Source organism: Eurosta solidaginis, chromosome X (assembly GCF_040869045.1).
Source record: "Eurosta solidaginis isolate ZX-2024a chromosome X, ASM4086904v1, whole genome shotgun sequence".
NCBI classification, from domain to species: Eukaryota; Metazoa; Arthropoda; class Insecta; order Diptera; family Tephritidae; genus Eurosta; species Eurosta solidaginis.
Genome location: NC_090324.1, coordinates 160082366 through 160102227, shown reverse-complemented (window position 1 = coordinate 160102227; position 19862 = coordinate 160082366). Strand labels below are relative to the sequence as shown.

Here is a 19862-nt window from a genome sequence, read left to right as displayed (position 1 = left end):
AAATTGTATGAACGTATCGATGGAAAATACAGGAAAGCCGAAAATAAGGTTTAGCTTGTATAGGAAGGAATTTTCCGTTTCTGGCTAACGTTCCTTACCACAGCGGTGGCTATAAGAAGGGGAAAAATGAGCCAACGGGCTAAAGTATCATTTTATCAGTGCCAGTGCGTGTAAGTGCAAAGTGTGAAATACTTAAAAATATTTTTAATTACACCAAGTTTTTAGTGCGCGCCTCAAACCGAAGTTAAAGCCTGTTTGCTAATCGTTTGGCCAGCTAAAGCTTTTTTAATTGAGCACAGCGCGGCGAAAAGTGTATCGCGAACGTTAAAACCAAACAAATCTGGTTTGCCACCTAGCACCCGATCCGGACCATTGCAGCAGAAACGAACTAAACTACAACGTGTGTCGCAATAGCTAAAAACCAGGTAAGTTTAATGGTTTCCCTTGGCTTGGACTTGTTTTTTTTTCAACTTGACATGCCCACTGGGAATTTGGCTTCTATATAGCCAATTTTCCAAGCAAGCCAAAAGCAAACTTGCATGCACGTATGCATGCCTGCATATAGATATATGTATGTCGGTGAGCATATAAACATGCAGACAGCAAATATCATTATCCCTACCAATTTGTAACGCTAGCGATTTTACAGGAATAACCTTCTTTTCGTATCCTAACAGGGCACACCCTGCTGGAAAGCACCACTGGGCACGGCAATTTTTGCTGCATACCGCCCGGCAGCAACCACCACGCACGACATTTTTTAATTTGGTGACGATGGACGTTCTGTGGCATTTGTTCCAGAAAAATTGTACGTAAAATGTTCTCGGTATGGTGACCAGTTGGTAAACTTTTTAAATGCAGTAAATAGTGTGCGGGGTTCCCATTAGTGAACTCAGTGTTATATAGCCGACGTCGTAATTTGCTTTCGCTGCTTTCTTCGAATATGTCAAGCAGTCGTGTCTTCAAAACCTGGAATTTACCATCAGCTGGTGGATCCTTAATAATGTCGGCACAAATGGTTGGGTAGTATTGTCCAAGTGCACCAAAACATACCGGTACTATGATATGTCGCTGCGAATATGTGCTATTTCGAGTGCGGCCTCGACTTGTATAAACCATATTGCACAATTGTCTTTCCAGAATGGGGGTGATTTAACTGCACGAGTGCCTGAGAAAATACCACCGGGGCTTTCGCTGAATGCTGAACCAAATTCTGAAACACTTGAAGATGTGGTTGCCGTGTTTTCATTGCATGAGTTTTGCGTTTGCGTGCTCATTTTGAGTTTGCGGTCACCAATGTAGTGTACTTGATCATATCGATACTACTGTAGTCACGTTAGATAATATGTTTATTGATCAAATGTAACATTTAATATAGGAAGAAAATGATTAAAGTCATGCCGGAGCAATCATAATTTCGAAAGCTGCAGATGCTACGTATGCTGACATTCTATGGAAAGTGAGGAGTTGCGTTGAATTAAAAGCCCTAGGGGGCCACGTCAAAACTATTACAAGAACGGCAAAAGGGGGTTTATTGCTGCCGCTAATAAGATCTCAGGAGAGAAAAACAAGCACGTACCCAGCAGAGATTTAAGCAGTCCTAAAGGAGTCACTGAAGGCTACATCAAAGTCTCAAATGGCCATACTACAGATCAGAGACCTCGATGAGATTACTACGCCCAATGGGATCCATCAGCAATACAGGATAGAACGGCCAATTGCCATAAAAAGTATACGTACAGGCTAGAGCGGTACAAAATCGGCACTTGTTAGCCTCACAGCGGATGATGGCAAAGTTGTTTTAAAGGCACAAAGAATAAGAGTAGGATGGGTATCTTGTCGAATTGAGAGGTAAAACAGGAGAGATACTGTTAAAGGTGCTGGGTCTATGGACATATATCCCAGAAGTGCAAAGAGACTATAGATAGGTCAAAACTTTGCAGAAAATGCGGTCAGGAGGGATATAAGGGGCATAACGCCGCGAACTGCTCAAACGTACCGAAACGTAATGTGGAGACAACATTCGGCAGGCAGTTTTAAATTCCCACAACTAGAATGAAGCAACCGGATTGCCCTATGAGATTGTTGCAACTCAATTTAAACCACTATGAAGCGGTCCAAGACATCTTATCCCAAACAATGTTTGAAGTAGGATTTGACATAGCGGTACTCTCTGAGCTGTACAGAAATAAGCAGGAGCAAGGCTGTCTCACGGACTCAGATGGGAAAGCCTCAATTTGAATACCAGGAACACCTCTTCCGCAGGAAAAGATGGCACCGATAGCGGATGGATTCACGTAGTCAAAAAACAAAGGAATATATATTTTTAGTTGCTATGCACCTCCGAGCATGAACAGCACAGAGTTTGAGAACATGATTATTGAGATGACCATAGAAGCACAGGGGTAAACAGCCGACTTAAATGCATGCTCAACTGTATGGGGTAGTAGAACTAACGATAGAGGTAGAGTTATTCTCGAAAGCCTTACACCCCTGAGCCTAGAACTTCTAAATGAACCAGGGAAAAATACATTCGAAACGGGCAATAGACGCTCCGTTACAGATCTCACGTTTGCTAGTAGCGAAATAGCGAGACGAGCAAAATGGTCCATCATCTTGGCTTTTATACGAGTCTCCTGCGATTCCAGTTGGAATGCCATATATGTTTCAGTTCTTCCAGTTGAGATGTTATACATGTTTCCTGCGATTCCAGTTTTGATGCCACTGTCGATGTTTGTGCAGATATTGCAGCCAATATAATGTTCAAGTCTGTGTTGGCGGAGCGATTGGCGCGTCTTGTTGGACGGCCATAACAGTTTAGACGGTTAAGCGCCAATTAATTAAGTAAGTAAGTAGTAAGTGCCACCATGGTGTGATGGTAGCGTGCTCCGCCTGCCACACCGTATGCCCTGTGTTTGCACCCCGGGCAAAGCAACATCAAAATTTTAGAAATAAGGCTTTTCAATTAGAAGAAAATTTGTCTAAGCGGGGTCGCCCCTCCGGCAGTGTTTGGCATGCGCTCCGAGTGTATTTCTGCCATGAACAGCTCTCAGTGTAAACTCATCTGCCTTGCAGATGCCGTTCGGAATCGGCATACAGCATATAGGTCCCATCCGGCCAATTTGTAGGGAAAATCAAGAGGAGCATGACGCAAATTGGAAGGGAAGCTCGGCCTTAGATCTCTTCGGAGGTTATCGTGCCTTACATTTATTTATTTATATGGCAACATAGGTACTTTCGTACAAAGCTTTCGCAACAACTTTTTTTTGTTGATTTAACTACTAAAACGGTCAATTACGAATCAACGATTTGTGCGCAGTTGATTCAACATCTTGTTGCGATGGATAAAAATTAACAGAAATTTCGGTTGAATTTACCCGTATTTCGGTTGATTTTACCAGGCTTTTTCTTTCAGTTTACTTTCAATTTTTTGACATCATTTTTATCTTCTGCATAGCTCATATTCACACAGTAAATTTAATTCTATGCTTCCCTTTTTTTACATATCTTTCAATTATATGATCAATATCAATATCAATCACGAAATGGGTATTTAAAAGTGCAAGACCAGTGAGTCTGTTCTCGGACATTGTGGACTGTAACCACGTTTTCAACCGTCGAAGTGCCGAAAAACTCCTTTCAGCACAAGCATTGCTAGCTGGAAGCGTGCCAGAATTTTGATAAGAGCATTTATTGATGGAAACGCATATTTATTGTATTCATTTAAAACTTTTTCAGCTGATAGTGGAATTGAGTTTTTGCGTTGTTTATCAGACCAGCGTTCTGACCACACTTCGTACTCTCCATCTAGATTAATTTTATTTCCTCCCATAAGAGATGCGTATCCTTTACCTTTATCTTTATCTTGGACAAGCTCTTTAGACAAATTCTTTTTTTGCAGTGTATTATCTTTGAAGATTCGCGATGGCAGTATCAAATTAAAGTTAAAAATTTGCAATATATCTTCAGGTAATCTACCTTGTAAATCAAGAATGATATTGTGACGAATGTTAGCAACACTAAGGGATACTATCATCTCTAAGCTTATACTAGGCATTGACTTGTATGCACATAAACAAATCAATCATTATGTCTACATATATGTCCATACAAGCAGCGGAGAGAAGTGCACAAACACGTGCATATATCTGAGATACTCCCAAAAGTAGGCAATCATCGGTGGAAGTATCACTCACATATACAGGCGCATATGGCTATGCGAGAAGCTATAATCGTGCTTCTGTAGTTATAGCTGATAATTTATAGCTGGTAAACAAGTAGTAAATTCTAGAAATAGAAACACCTAGAAATATGCCAACGAGGAAACCTAAGAGTATGAAAGCAGCACCAGCTGAGGCACGACCAATAAGTTTGATTTAAGCACGCTATTGGTTGCGAAGTATAAAAGTGCGTGCACACTAATCGACACGACACGTAGCGACAAAATATTTTTTGCATGTATTCTTGTAGAACCATGCACACATAGCGACAATCGGACGACACGACACGACCAAGTTTACCAATTAGGCAAAAATGCCGCGAATATTTTATGAAACGTGTCGCTACGTTTCGCGTCGCTTAGTGTGCACGCACTTTAAGTGTTATTGTGAAAGTAGTCTAATAAAGACCATTTTACATTATTGAATATTGGAGTTATTTTATTCAACAGTTTAGCGATACGAACGTTAGCAGCAGGTTGCAAAGAAGAGGAATTTCAGTAACTTCGTTACAATATGACCAAGAAGAGGTATATAACTTCAGCATCTGATGAAGTGTAATTCGCTCGATGTATTTGCTGCAATTCGTGGGAGGAAAATATCAAAATTCAACTCATCTGCTAAAGCGACTATTTTTTTGTAAAGTCCCCAAAAACGAGTTTCTGCTTCAAGTCTATGGTTTTTTAATGTTTGAAAAGTGTCACTCAGTGCTTCAGAAGCTTGATTAAAATCTATTGACGGTATTTGCAAAAGTAAGCTTAGTGGTCGTGTAACAGAAAGTACATTGCTCAAAAAAATTATTGAAATCACGAACTCTGCCTCGCAAATAGATTTCAACATAGAACGGGCCTCAGAACTTGTTGTTGAATCTTGCCAAGTAGAAATTTCATGAAACGAAGCAACAATTTGTGTGATGTTTTATATATATTAAATTCGAACTAATGAAGAGCAACACTGGGAAGAGCTATTCAAATGTACAACTTTGCGGAATGATCAGGGAAGATACATCATTTCACTATCTTTTCGATCATATTTCCCAAAGAACATTAATTAGGCCCTTCTTTAAGAAAAGTAAATTCACAATTTTATTCAAATGAATCAAGGCTAGCAAAAAGGCCCGAATTACAAGGGGAATATAATAGGGTGGTGATGGAATATGAATCCATCGTCTACATGTCCAAATTATGTGGAATCCAGTCAGCTACTGCTACTGACAAATTATTACTTGCCTCATCATGCCGCGATTTAAGAGGAAAGTACAACAACAAAGATTAGGGTGGTTTTCAATGCCTCGTCTGCAGCAGCAAATGGTAAAAGCCTTAACGACGTTCTCCTTCCAGGGCCTGTGCTTCAGTCTGATTTAACTATGCTTCTGTTACGTTGGGGGCTTTTTAAATGCGTCTTCAACAGGGATATTAAGAAGATGTATCGCCAGATTCTGGTCAATAGCAACCACACAAAATACCAGCGAATAATTTTTCGATCTTGCCCGAATGAACTTATCAGTCTTTACGAACAAAAAACTGTGACTTTCGGCGTTAATTGTGCTTCTTACTTAGCAACTAGAACTTCCCTGCAAAAACGCTCCACGTCATTTTACTAGCCATTTTACGGTCATTGTGACTTTCTGCAGCGGTTATATTCATAGTCATTTTTGCATGGGCGGATTAGGTTTTGTGACCAAATTTTCCGTTTCGTTCCTATTAATGTGATAGTGCATTCCTCTCCAACCTATAGGATGTGAGCATAGTACTGTGCTGCTCACACACGTCACAATGCTCGTCAAATGGCGGTCATTTTTCCGTCATTTCACTCTACATTTTCGAGTCATTTGACAATCAATTTTACTGCGGTTTTACCATTTATATAACCGCCATATAACGTGAATTTTACCTTCAGATTTACTCTACCTGGAGCAGCCATATGAATAAAATATGAACCAAAAAAATTGAATTTTCAATATTTATTATTTTCAATATTATTATATATGTACATGAAATTGGAACTTATATTAATCCAGTTCATATAAAACAGAAGAACTTTAATAATAAATAAACTCGCTTAATTGGTTTTTGTTTTCCAATTGAAATCTCTTCTAAGCGAGCAAAAAAATAATATTAAGCTTTAGAAAAAACTCCAATTATTTGAATGATCTACAACATAAAGCTTAGTAGAAATTCAGATCAAAAATATTCAAAGGTGTCGTGGAATCCGATTTCTCTCGTAATTGAAAAACTTAAAAATGTTCGACTATTAATTGAGTCAGACTTATTATTGTTCTAAATCTAATCATTCAAGCAATAATTCTGCAACCCTTAGCAGGAGTATTGATTGGTTTCAAATCTAATTCCGACAGCAATCGTATCACGACATCCCTTATTATATATGCACATGAAATTTTAACTTAAATTAATACAGTTCATATAAAGAAAAGTAAGTATTTTAATAACAAATAAACTCGCTTAATTGGTTTTCGTTTTCCAATTGAAATCTTTCCAAGCGAACAGAAAATAATTTTCAGCTTTAGAAAAAACTGCAATTATTTGAATCAATTTAAATCTACAACTTAAAGCTAATTAGAAATTCAGATTAGATTTACTCTTTTTTTCAGATCAAGAATATTCAAAGGTGTCGTGGAATCCGATTGCTGTCGTAATTGATGAACTTAAAAATGTACGACTAGTAATTGATAATTCTGCAACCCATAGCAGGAGTATTGATTGGTTTCAAATCTAATTCCGACAGCAATCGTATCACATCCCTTATTATATATGTACGTGATATTGCAACTTAAATTAATACAATTGATATAAAGAAAAGTAAGTACTTTAATAATAACATAAACTCTCTTAATTGGTTTTTGTTTTCCAATTGAAATCTTTTCTAAGCGAGCAGAAAATAATTTTAAGCTTTAGAAAAAACTCCAATTATTTGAATAATCTACAACTTAAAGCTTAGTAGAAATTCAGATTAGGTTTACTCTTTTTTCAGATCAAGACCCTGCAAAAACGCTCCACGTCATTTTACTAGTCATTTTACGGTCATTGTGACTTTCTGCAGCGGTTATATTCATAGTCATTTTTGCATGGGCGGATTAGGTCCCAGCATAAATGTGCCCGTAAATTGACTAGGAAAATGACTAACAGCTGTGTCGATGGAACACGTAAATCGCTAAGTAGCATTTGTACAGGGCAGCAGTAACATTTGTGACCAGTCCATTCCGTCGTACCTATTTATGTGATTGTCCATACTGCTCACACATATACGGTTTTAGGTTATCGAAAAGTAAACAAACTATAGTGCTGTACTGTTCTTACATTCACGTTCTGGCAATCATTTTTTGAGTTATATACCTGTAACTTTACGAGTATTTTTACGTTAATATGACCGTCTTTTTACTAGTGTTATGACCGTTTTTTTACTTGGATTATACTGCTATATAAAAAAATATTTCTTTAATTCAAATCTATTAACATTTCTTTTATTAAACATTTTTACAATATATTACATTATTTATAATAGTTGTAAATTATTAACTATAAGTCTTAAGGAATAGTTTTTCAGTCTTGTTGGTGACCCATAAATACAATTTTTTATTGTATGCGATTGTATGCAAACAAAGTTAAGGGAAACTTAAATAAATTAATTAATGATATAGAAAACAAAAGAGAAGAACTAATAAAACTATTGGTTGCAGTAAACCATCAAATCGCGAGTAGCCAATTCACAATTTGAGTCAATTGACTTGTAATTCGCCAATTTGAATGCTATACCTTTTTTATTTTAGTTCAGAAAGCTGCAATTGAGGTTCGAAAGTTACAATTTAAGTTCAAAAATTTCAATTCAAGTTCAGAAAATTTAAATTCAAGCTCAAAATTTCTATTTGTAGTTCAGAAAATTATATTTGAACTTAAATTGTAATTTTCTGAACTTCAGTTGTAATTTGCTGAACTGCAGTTGAAATTCCTGAGCTTCAATTATAATTTACTGAACTTCTATTGAAAATTGTGAACTTCAATTGTAATTTTTTGAACTTAAATTGAAATTCCTGAGCTTTCAGAACTTCAATTGCAACTTTCAAATTTTTTTACATAAAATAAACAATTTAAAATTTTTTCTGACAGTTAAAGTGGTGAATTGCCTACCAGTGGTTTGAAACCACTTGCATTCGTGTTGGCGCTTCTCTATATCATTAATATAACAATATCTTTTGAATAATTTAATTAATACACAAATATACATTTTTTTCCTTTACATTTTAGAACTGTGTACAAAAATATGTAATTTTACATATCGCAACCTAACCCTTAAAGTATTTCAACTCATAATCAGAGTAACTTTGTGTTGAATGTTGATTTATACCACGAAAATAACAAAATGGGTAACAAAACCAGGCTAAACGATAACGTTAAATACCAAAAAAAAGTTATTTCACGATGCTTTCATGGATCGATTTACACTTAAGTACCGATCTGAATTTTTTTTAAGTTTTCACATTTTTTAGTTTAAAATGCAATATATGCATTCAGTGGAATAATTTTAGATTGAATGTACTTCATGCAATTTTTTTTCTTCGTGATTTTGCAATAATAAACGTAGGTACTCATAGTAATTTTTTGTTTTGAATTATGTGATTACAATATTTATAAGGACTATTTAGTTGATGGTATTGGTACTGTCAGTTAAATTCATCAGCAATCATTTATATTCTAAATATTTTTTGTTATACATCTATTTTATAAATTTTGGTTAAAAATTATTGACAAATTCGTTGCAATTAGATTGCTTTAAAGATCTTTGCAAATTTTGTGCGATTGTTGAATATTATTTTAATTAGAGTATAAAAAGCTTAGATTAGTAACGTAGGAAAAAGCTTAGAATTATTTCAGTTAAGTTCATCACAAATATGTATATTCAAAATACTTATTTCTTATACATCTAGTTTATAAATTTTTGGTTAAAAATTATTGACAAATTCGTTGCAATTAAATTGCTTTAAAATTCTCTGCAAACTTTGGGCGATTGTTGAATATTATTTTAATTAGGCATAAAAACCTTAGAATAGGAACGTAGGAAAAAACTTAGAATTATTAGGTTCTTATATAGTTTTTAATCAAGATTATTTCAGTGTGTCTTGTTCGTTTGTTGTATGTAGGCTTATGCTGTTGCAGAGCTGGATTTATTGCTCAGATACCGCCTTTGTTTATGCCGGTTGTGGCTCAGCGTTAAACACCGTCTCACGCTGTCTTCGAAGTCGATCCTGCCTTGCAGTTTGAAAACGTCTAAATTAATAGGAATGGCCAATGAAAATAATGACATTTTAAAACAATTTAAATTACACTACCAAAAAGTACGCTGTTCACGAGTTTCAGTGTAGATAAAGATCGTTTGCCATGTACTCCGTCCCAGTTAAAATTGAAAAGAACGTTGTCAGAGAAAAGTTTTCTCATTACTCCAATAATGTCTGATGATGCATCTTTCAGCATAAAGATATATGATTTCTAAATGAAAACCACCAATTTAAGTTATGAAATACAATTAAAAATATTCAAAAATACCATTGATTCTTGATAATCATCTGAGTCCAACTTTTTCTCAATGTCATAAACTGAATCCAACGATGTTAGTGGCATAACGATAGAGAGCTCGGTGTGAGTATCATTTTCCATTTCTCCGCTGATACGGCATACTATTTTGTGCGTTTTCTTCCAATGTTGAGCCATGACTTCTGCCAATTCTGGAAGCTGAAATTATAGCATAAATAATAATTAAAGAGAATCAAGGTATTGCGGCTACAATTACTAGGGTTTCACAAATAACAGTTCAATATTTCACTATGCACCTTTTCTTCAATCTTAGTCAATCTAAATTCCAGGTCGATATGCTTCTGTAATATTGTTTGTAGTATCGCCATTATATTTTCGTTTGTTGTAGGGAATGTTCCTTCGTTGGTTAAGGAAGTAGCCGCATTATTCAAAACTGTACTCGTTGTATTAAGGAGGAGTGAAAGGACGCGCTGTGTTGTGCTACATCGATGATGTAGTCGTATCCCTAACGTAATCAGCTGTTTATTGTTACGACGGTAAACCAAAAACCAATTGGTTGGCTACGATATGTTTACGACCTTAGCGGCACCAATAATTGATTGCATTGATTCTCATAAGGTTGGTCGAATCAGCTGTTATAAGGTTACCGATAAAGCACCAATGTCTGCAGCTTTAGTGACGCGATAAACGTAAAAAGCCAAAGCAAAGAGGATAAATTATGAAGAGACGTATGCTCAATGTTTTCTAAGAGGAAGTCGCTGTTTTTTTGGGCGAGATGTGCATAAAATGTCTTCTAACCATTTTCGTGGGGTACTTGCGTTTATTTTTCCGCCTGTATTTAATTAACTAATTAATTCTCTTTCCAAAAATCACAGTTGCATAAAGTATCTACACTGTAGGAATAAATGCTAGAAAATTCAAAAATGTCCCTCTTTGAAAAAATTTGGCATATATTTTTTGATTTCTGGGAGTTACTCGCCACTCGTAGCAGACTGGTGGCTCTTATTTTATTTATCCTCTTTGCATTGTTGCTCAACACAAGTTTCCTGAAAGCGCCGATTGTGACGCAGCCATTTTGACGAGGCCATTTACAGTACGGCATCACATCACCGCAATCTGCTGTTCTATTTGTTTCGAACCGAGGTTCCTATAGCTTTCGTAATGTTGCGGAAATTTTTAACAAATTCCAATAAATATGTGCCGTTGCTTCACAGAAGACAGCAAGTAAGATTAAAATTAATGAGTTAATGAATATTTTTAATTTAGTTCATACATGACCAACAGCTATCAACACCAAGTACGGTGAGCACAGTGCTCGATGATGAAACACCATTGGATCAAGCGCACATAGACGAAGCTGTGAGAGTGAATTCTTTGTTGGCTAGAGTGTCCCGGCACAATGGCGTAATGCACATGAAACACTCATGAATCACGGTCTCAATACGAGCAATTTCCTGCGCATTGCAACCGGTAATCCGGAGGTGTTTGCACGTCCGACACAACGTCTAGTTGATGCAATGGAATTTTGGCGCAGCTTTCAATTCACCTAGAAGCTAATGTTTTTACTGCTAACAAAATATCCAGAACTTTTAGACGTGAACGAAAACATACGTTTACGTAAACATATTGGTTATTTGAAATCATTTGCTGGCACTAGCAAAAATGTTTGGAAATTGTTAATGAATTGTCCGGATTTACTTGAACAGTCGAAGCTACGTGCCGAAGAAAAGGTGACGTACTTGAAAGAGGTAATGCGTGCGGAAATACCTGAAAAAATAAAATCAGAAGCGTTATCTAAGCCATTAGAGGAGATACGTTGCCGCCATGTCTTTCTTGAAAGACTGGGTCTATTCAAACCAAGACCACTTAAAGTAGATCCAGATGAGCCAACTAAGAATCCACTTTTATATCTAATAACCAATAAATCGGACAATGCATTTGCAACTAAGGTGTGCCATGTTACACTTGCAGAATTTGAAGCATTTAAAGACTTGTACGCACGGGAATTGAAACGAAAACAGGATGCTGAATACGAAGATGAGGATATGCAGCTAGTACGCGGGTATAAAAAGCATTGAAAAGCTCGTAGATATTTTTGTTAGTTACATGTTACATATATTAATTTAATTAAAAAAAAAAAAACAATTGTTTTAAAATTCCGATGTGAATTTCTTATTCGAACAATTTGCACAAATTTGTTTTATCCTCTGCGTAAGTAACGCCCAATTGTCTACGAATTTGATCCTCAATATATTACAATGCCAAACTTTCTTTATGATCAAGTAAATCACTTTGTGTTTTGTGCTCTAAAATGCAATGACGACCTCTTCTGCTTCAAAACTCAGCGCTAAGCGATTGGGAAAATATGTTGATAAATCACTTTTTGTCAATGGAAATTCTTTTTCTTCACCATTTACATCTATAATTTTCACAGGACACCAATAGTACGGCACCTAGTTTCATTGAAAATTCCATAGCTCATATTAATTTATGTATAAACGTTTTTTATATGCACGAATTGAATTATTCACTGTACGCAGATGCTACCAAAAATGCAATAACCTACATCCATTAAAAATCACTTGATTTTGGTTCCTTTGTGGAAAATATAAATGCAAATACCGTAGCGCACACAACACTTAATTTAAATTTAGTTTTTATTATATCCTAAATTATTTGTAAATAAATTTTTCTTACTCTGCTGTTGCGTTTCAAGCTGAAAATAACAAATGGTGGATTCGCATAAAATTTTTGTGACGTATTTGAGGGTACATAGCATGTAAGAAAAGGCAAGCATATATGTATCGGGCATTTCAATTAGGCCATCTCATTCTGCCATACTAATAATTGTGGAACAATGTGGGATATTTTGTTGTTGGTTGCCATCTTTGGTCACTAGATTTTTGCTGGGGTTTTGTGACCAAATTTTCCGTTTCGTTCCTATTAATGTGATAGTGCATTCCTCTCCCACCTATAGGATGTGAGCATAGTACGGTGCTGCTCACACACGTCACAATGCTCGTCAAATGGCGGTCATTTTTCCGTCATTTCACTCTACATTTTCGAGTCATTTGACAATCAATATTACTGCGGTTTTACCATTTATATAACCGCCATATAACGTGAATTTTACCTGCAGATTTACTCTACCTGGAGCAGCCATATGAATAAAATATGAACCAAAAAAATTGAATTTTCAATATTTATTATTTTCAATATTATTATATATGTACATGAAATTGGAACTTATATTAATCCAGTTCATATAAAACAGAAGAACTTTAATAATAAATAAACTCGCTTAATTGGTTTTTGTTTTCCAATTGAAATCTCTTCTAAGCGAGCAAAAAAATAATATTAAGCTTTAGAAAAAACTCCAATTATTTGAATGATCTACAACTTAAAGCTTAGTAGAAATTCATATCAAAAATATTCAAAGGTGTCGTGGAATCCGATTGCTCTCGTAATTGAAGAACTTAAAAATGTACGACTATTAATTGAGTCAGACTTATTATTGTTCTAAATCTAATCATTCAAGCAATAATTCTGCAACCCTTAGCAGGAGTATTGATTGGTTTCAAATCTAATTCCGACAGCAATCGTATCACGACATCCCTTATTATATATGCACATGAAATTGTAACTTAAATTAATACAGTTCATATAAAGAAAAGTAAGTATTTGAATAACAAATAAACTCGCTTAATTGGTTTTCGTTTTCCAATTGAAATCTTTTCCAAGCGAACAGAAAATAATTTTAAGCTTTAGAAAAAACTGCAATTATTTGAATCAATTTAAATCTACAACTTAAAGCTAATTAGAAATTCAGATTAGATTTACTCTTTTTTTTTCAGATCAAGAATATTCAAAGGTGTCGTGGAATCCGATTGCTGTCGTAATTGATGAACTTAAAAATGTACGACTAGTAATTGAGTCAGACTTATTATTGTTCTAAATCTAATCATTCAAGCAATAATTCTGCAACCCATAGCAGGAGTATTGATTGGTTTCAAATCTAATTCCGACAGCAATCGTATCACATCCCTTATTATATATGTACGTGATATTGCAACTTAAATTAATACAATTGATATAAAGAAAAGTAAGTACTTTAATAATAACATAAACTCTCTTAATTGGTTTTTGTTTTCCAATTGCAATATTTTCTAAGAGAGCAGAAAATAATTTTAAGCTTTAGAAAAAACTCCAATTATTTGAATAATCTACAACTTAAAGCTTAGTAGAAATTCAGATTAGGTTTACTCTTTTTTCAGATCAAGAATTTTCAAAGGTGTCGTGGAATCCGATTGCTGTCATAATTGATGAACTTAAAAATGTACGACTTGTAATTAAGTCAGACTTATTATTGTTCTAAATCTAATTATTCAAACAATAATTCTACAACCCATAGCAGGAGTATTGATTGGTTTCAAATCTAATTCCGACAGCAATCGTATCACATCCCTTATTATATATGTACGTGATATTGCAACTTAAATTAATACTGTTGATATAAAAAAAGTAAATACTTTAATAATAAATCAACTCTCTTAATTGATTTTTGTTTTCCAATTGAAATCATTTCCTGTGCATGCACATCGCTAACCTGTGTTGGCAAAAGATATGATTATACTGTCTTCGATAGATAGTCGGACGAGCCGCTACTCGGCGAAGTAGAGATGACCGTTGTGTCGGTGGCAGCTGTTACAACAGCAGTTTCTAACTTTACACCATCCGTACGGTGTGATGAAAGCTTTAGCTGTAATGCAAATATATAGATGGGTTAAAGTGGTTTTCGTATGTTATTCAACAACTCACCCTATACCATCATCACAGCCTCCTCATCGATTTTGAATATGTGGACTGTTTCAGTATTCAGACCCAGTTCGTTTGGTGCAATATTTTCGATTTGATGAATATGTATACTATCCGTTAGGCAGACAATTAGGTGCAATCGATTCATTCATATACTGTGGGTATTTGAGCCGTAGACGCAATGGCAGATATTTTGATTCTTTTTGAAGTGTAACATTTGTGAACAGTTGGGTTTCTCTGCTGTCACCATCACCACTAGAGAGCTATTGAAGAAACGCTCGACCAAGATAATATGTGAGATTTACACGCACAGATTTCTTCCACCTTTTCACAGTTATTGATGGAGAAAATGCGAAAGCCATATTCACCATCCAATACCGAAATAGAACTGTAGAGGAAGAAACATTTTATAAAATTTAATAAAATCAAAAAATTATAGTTATGCTAAAATGGGGTAACGTATTGTATGTTAAAGTATAGCGAAGTCTCAGCAGCTTTGTAATGCTGAAAATTGAGTTCGAATAGGTTTTATTCTTCATTCTTAGAAACATGTACGAAGGTACCTGGTAAGATATTAAAAATCCTCAACGCTTTTTTCGCTATAACTTAAAAAACTCATATTCAAACTTCTGCTTAACTTCTACATATCAATAGCTACCATTACCACCAGGAGTCACTATTGCTTCTGCGCCTATGCTATTGTTTCCTACATCGATGGGCTTTGTAATAAAATAAACAGCTATCTCCCCAATCTCTCCAGTTTTTTCGCCTCGCGAAACCTGATATTGTCACCAACCAAATCATCGGTGACCTTATTTAAAACATGACCGCGCCAAATGCCGACCATATGGCATTACCCTACCGACTGTCTTACACCCTAAAATTTTGGGTGTGACTTTCGATCAGGATCTACATCTTGGAGAGCATGCACTAGCAATTGTAACGAAAATCGTCGTTGGTGTGAGGTCTTAGCCGATCTCCAGATCTGTAGAAAAGGAGCTTATTAGCTTAATGCTTAAGATGATGCGGGAATAACCAAGTAAGCTCCTTCCAACCTTTGATTCGGGGGATGGTATAATGGTATGAAGATGATAGCGTGCGACAACATCGCGAGCTTGCGATGGCTGGAGGAAGTAGTTCCAAACCTCCCAATGCAGGGCACGAACGCTCGTTTTGAGATGGTGGATAAAGCGCAAATCCCCAAGGTAACAAAAGTTAAGGTATGGATACCATGCGTGATGAAGTCGGAGGATACACTGCGACTTTTGCAGAATCAGAATCCGAACATACCGACACAGGATTCGAAGGTCCTTACTGTATCTCGGCCTACGGACGAAGGTTAGTTATACATTTTCCAAATAAACAAGCAGGCGGAGGATATATTGTACGCGCAGCTTGGAAAAATGTATATGCGACTCAGGAAAAGAAGTCGCGGGTATTAAAGTCCTAACACGGTGGACGTCGAAAAGGACCTCAAAAGCCTAAGGTAAAAAAGACAGGTGGAGGTAGCCCACGTCACCCCGAATGTGTTAGAAGGGGACCAACAGCCAGATGGTGCTGTGAGTCGCACAGAGGAACACCCGGCACAACAGGTACAAGAGGCTGAATGGGGCTTCGAACACTCTAAACCAAAAGGGCTAGAGGAGGACGACGACGTCACTATGAAGGTGCTGGAGGGGGACAAGCAGCCCATTGGTACTGCGAGTCACACAGATAAACCTCCAACACAGTAAAGTGGCGTCGAGCGAACTCCTCCTCCTAACGCGCTGATCCAGGAGCCGTGGCTTCCATCGGGAGGAAAGGTTTCTGGACTTAGCGCGCGCGGATTTGGCGTTTACTATGCGCAAACGGAAGGACGGGTGCGAGCTGTAGTAATGGTAAGGAAACAGCTGCATTCATATATGCTGCCTAATTACACTACTAAGGACCTCATAGTGGTGGTGAAATCGCCGGACTCAGATGGTACATGTCCGGCCATGCTACAGGTTTCAAGTAGGGCGGTCGTGGGATGGCTTAAAATAATATTCGATGGGTGCATAAACTGAATCATGTACCGCACTCTTGGAGAACTGCTCGTGTAGCTTTCCTACCAAAGGCGGGGAAGATCGGTCACGTGTATCCCAAAGATTATAGACCCATAATTTCTGCTCAAAACCTTTGAGAGGCTGATAGATGTGTACATAAAGTCCAACGTGGATGAAAAGCTGCTCTCCACAACACAACAGGCGTACACCAAAGGCAAGTGAGTAGACACCGCATTGCATAGGGTGGTAATAAGCATAGAAAAAGCCCTGGAATATAAGGAATATGCTCTAGAAGTCTTCTTAAGCATTGCCGGGGCTTTCTAAATGGGCGATTATTGATTGTTTTAATTACGTTAAAGTACATCCAGCCTTACCCAGATGGATCGACTGCATGTTAAATTGCAGTAAGAATACATCGCAATGGGGATTGTACGCGGCCACGAAATTAGTGGACAGGGGCACTCCGGGTGCTATCACCTCTGCTGTGGACGCTGGTCATTAACCAACTGCTTAGGGGATTCTACGAGGGACCAGAAAAACTTACGGTTTACGCAGATGACGTTGCATATGGTCTTGTTTACAAAGAGGTACAAGGTCCCTAATTGGACCAGGCCTAAGTTAGGAGGGGCGACCCTACGGGGAAACCTTGCACAAAATATCTAGGAATGATCCTAGACAGTAAGCTGTCATGGAAGCTCAACGTGGAGGAGAGGGTGAGGAAGGCTTAAACGGCACTTTATGCATGTAAAAGAATGCAAAAGAACCGGCATATGCGATCAGAAGGAACTCGATGACGATCCCTCAAAACTAACAACCAAGAGCAATAATTATCATTTCACTGACACAAATTTTATAGTTTTTTCTTCCGGAGTTGGACACAATCTTTTCATAATTTTACTTAACAATTTAAGATTAGAAATTTTTTTCAATTTGTATTTTGACTTACCAGCAACAACAGAATCATGTTTAATTGTACGCCCCACAATCATTATAACATCATGTAACGAAGCTCAGTTTCTTTCAAAAATTGTTCGGCACCGCCACGTAAAATCAATGTATATGTTCTAGCATTAACGCAACCTTTAAATAATTATAAACTATAAAAATGAAGTTAATGTCAAACCCACTATCAAACCTTGGAAAATGTTGAAATGTTCACCACCAACTTGACGTTCTTCAAAGTAATCACATTGACCCAAAACACTTGAATTAATATCATTAGCTGTAGTCATAACAGCTCCACCACAAGCTTTCATTGTACGTTTCAAATCTTCTTCTGGTACACTAACAGAACATTTCACGATCTGCAAAATACTGTGTACCAACATCACCAATTGGTAGTTTAGAAAACACAACATTGGCGCCTTACTTACCTATTTTATTGTACAGGAGACGCCATTCAGCATTAACAATTTTCTGATACTCTTGGACATTGGAGACCATTGCTGTGGCAGAGCATTTTTCCAATAAAGCACTTTGTTGTTCCTTTGATTGGCGCTTCCACATGTACAGCCATTTCATATTTTGGTCATGCATAATTATAATGCTTTACGTATAGCTTTAATGATGATACGTGCATGCACACCTTCCTCAACATATGGTTTAACTTGTTTTAAGATTTCACCTGCTTAAAGTACTACTGAAGTGGTGCCATCGCCGACCTGATAAGAGAAACATTTTTATTCTACACATTCTAATATAACAAAAAACTTACCTCAGCATTTTGAAATTTGGCGATGTCTACTAGAGTTTTACGGCTGGATTCACAATATCCAATAGTTTCATAATGGTTGCCCCATCATTTGAAATTGTGGCCTTACCACTGGAATCAACAATATGCTTGTCCATACTACGTGAACCCAATTGAATGCGAGGCATTGATGTGGATATGAGTTGAGGTTTACCATGAGAGCTATCGGTACCCAAGCATTTTTTACACAAATACTCATGTACCCAATACAAGTTCAGGACGTTCATATTTATCGACACGCTGTCCGGTATGGCCCAAATGTTGGAAATATGCAGTTGGCACTGTTGACAAAAAATATGGATCAATGAACACAAGTAAAAGTGAAAGTATTTTTTTACCATCTCTTGTTACTTTACACATTAGACATTGGAAACGACGACCAGCATCTACAAGTTGCTATTGAGCCTTGCAACGATTAGATCTAATTGCACCCAATTCACCAAAATTTACAATGGGTGGCTCATATTCACCCTCATCCGTTCGTGCCATTGGTGAGGCGGTAAGTGTAATGGACAAAGCTGTTGTTTTTAATAAATCAGCTGTTGCAGGTATGCAATACAAAGACGACCTGCAAAGAAGAAAGATCAATGTAATTGCTAAACAAAACATTAATTTCGATTATCGATACCTAACGTAACGTGGCGAGGAGTTACCCTGATCTTCTACCACATATTTTGTGGTCACCAATGCTGGTAATAAACCCTGTTCATTAGTAATAAAAGCACCACCAGCGCTATTTTGATTTTCAATGATAACGCTTATCGGATTTGGCATCTGATCGGGATCTAAACGGCGTTGGGCTTGATCATATTGTTGCGGCTGTTGATATTTACCAGTAACAGGTGCAGGTGGTTGCTAAAGAAAATAACACAAAAATAATCATCAGCAAGTTTGTAAATTATTAGTTGTATTAGCATACATTATAACCAGGACGTCCGGACGTGTCCGGGTATTGGGGGTTGACACGGCTTGGGTGGTTGACTGAGCATTGGCGTCTGTCCAGGTTGTGTTGGTGGCATCATAAAAGCCATCAATAACAAGTGCCAAGAATATATCCGCGGCATACCTGCCGACCAAAATGATTCAAGGGGTTGTGATTGCCAAACTCACCTACCCGTGGCGAATCCTGTACCTAACAATTTGGTGTGAACAATTGGTGCCAGTTAACCCTCTGAAATAATCGGCGCAATTGTACGCCATTGTGTTGGCATTAATTAGGCAAAATGCAAAAACTTTTCATCCTCCTCGCGTGACCATTCTGTCTTATTTAAGCTAGGATCAAGCCATTCGTACCAGCACCAGCGTGCCTTGCATTGCTTGGCAGATTTGCGGTGCAGCAGTGATACAATACCTGACCACTGGTTTTTGCCATATTTCATTACAGCTACTTTGAGGATTTCATCCTGAAAGTTATCAATTTAGTTAATAAACGGCCAAGAGTAACCAGTCGCGTCAAATGCTTACCTCAGTGTTTCTCCACACACCACCTGTTATCATTATTCGCGGCACC

At 37.0% G+C, this 19862-nt stretch overlaps 2 protein-coding genes across 6 annotated transcripts; both read right to left on the bottom strand.

Annotated features, from left to right (window-relative positions):
• Positions 1–9097: 9097 nt before the first annotated feature.
• On the bottom strand, positions 9098–12635 carry LOC137235453 (uncharacterized). 3 transcript variants are annotated; one of them, XM_067758458.1, is made up of 5 exons: positions 12330–12635; positions 12088–12216; positions 9776–9961; positions 9562–9718; positions 9098–9499 (listed from the first exon to the last, which is right to left on the bottom strand). In XM_067758458.1, exons 1-5 carry the CDS (start codon positions 12333–12335, stop codon positions 9375–9377), a joined length of 603 nt encoding a protein of 200 aa, XP_067614559.1. In that variant the 5' UTR covers positions 12336–12635; the 3' UTR covers positions 9098–9374. The 3 variants fall into 3 exon arrangements, 1 of the variants encoding a protein (XP_067614559.1); XR_010947900.1 differs by lacking the exon at positions 12088–12216 and having other exon boundaries at positions 12461–12635; XR_010947899.1 differs by lacking the exons at positions 12088–12216; positions 12330–12635 and adding an exon at positions 10060–10197.
• Positions 12636–12951: 316 nt separating this feature from the next.
• LOC137234133 (protein transport protein Sec24C-like) lies at positions 12952–19629 on the bottom strand. 3 transcript variants are annotated; one of them, XM_067757746.1, is made up of 9 exons: positions 19272–19629; positions 18981–19207; positions 18691–18920; positions 18317–18633; positions 17976–18263; positions 17738–17916; positions 17549–17682; positions 14582–14966; positions 12952–14522 (listed from the first exon to the last, which is right to left on the bottom strand). In XM_067757746.1, exons 2-3 carry the CDS (start codon positions 19124–19126, stop codon positions 18749–18751), a joined length of 318 nt encoding a protein of 105 aa, XP_067613847.1. In that variant the 5' UTR covers positions 19127–19207; positions 19272–19629; the 3' UTR covers positions 12952–14522; positions 14582–14966; positions 17549–17682; positions 17738–17916; positions 17976–18263; positions 18317–18633; positions 18691–18748. The 3 variants fall into 3 exon arrangements, with proteins under 3 accessions (XP_067613847.1, XP_067613849.1, XP_067613848.1); XM_067757748.1 differs by having other exon boundaries at positions 17738–17906; XM_067757747.1 differs by having other exon boundaries at positions 18709–18920.
• Between the last annotated feature and the right edge of the window lie 233 nt (positions 19630–19862).

Bases quoted from the DNA above. Each gene is read 5' to 3' on its own strand.
- LOC137235453 (XM_067758458.1), bottom strand. The intron at 9,962-12,087 runs GTCGTCATTGCA...CTATAATTTCAG, and splicing joins TGAGTTTTGAAGCAGAAGAG to CTTCCAGAATTGGCAGAAGT. The intron at 9,500-9,561 runs GTAGTGTAATTT...CTATTAATTTAG, and splicing joins CGTGAACAGCGTACTTTTTG to ACGTTTTCAAACTGCAAGGC.
- LOC137234133 (XM_067757746.1), bottom strand. From the start codon at position 19,126: ATGCCAAATCCGATAAGCGTTATCATTGAAAATCAAAATAGCGCTGGT. The intron at 18,921-18,980 runs GTATCGATAATC...TCTTCTTTGCAG, and splicing joins TCCTCGCCACGTTACGTTAG to GTCGTCTTTGTATTGCATAC.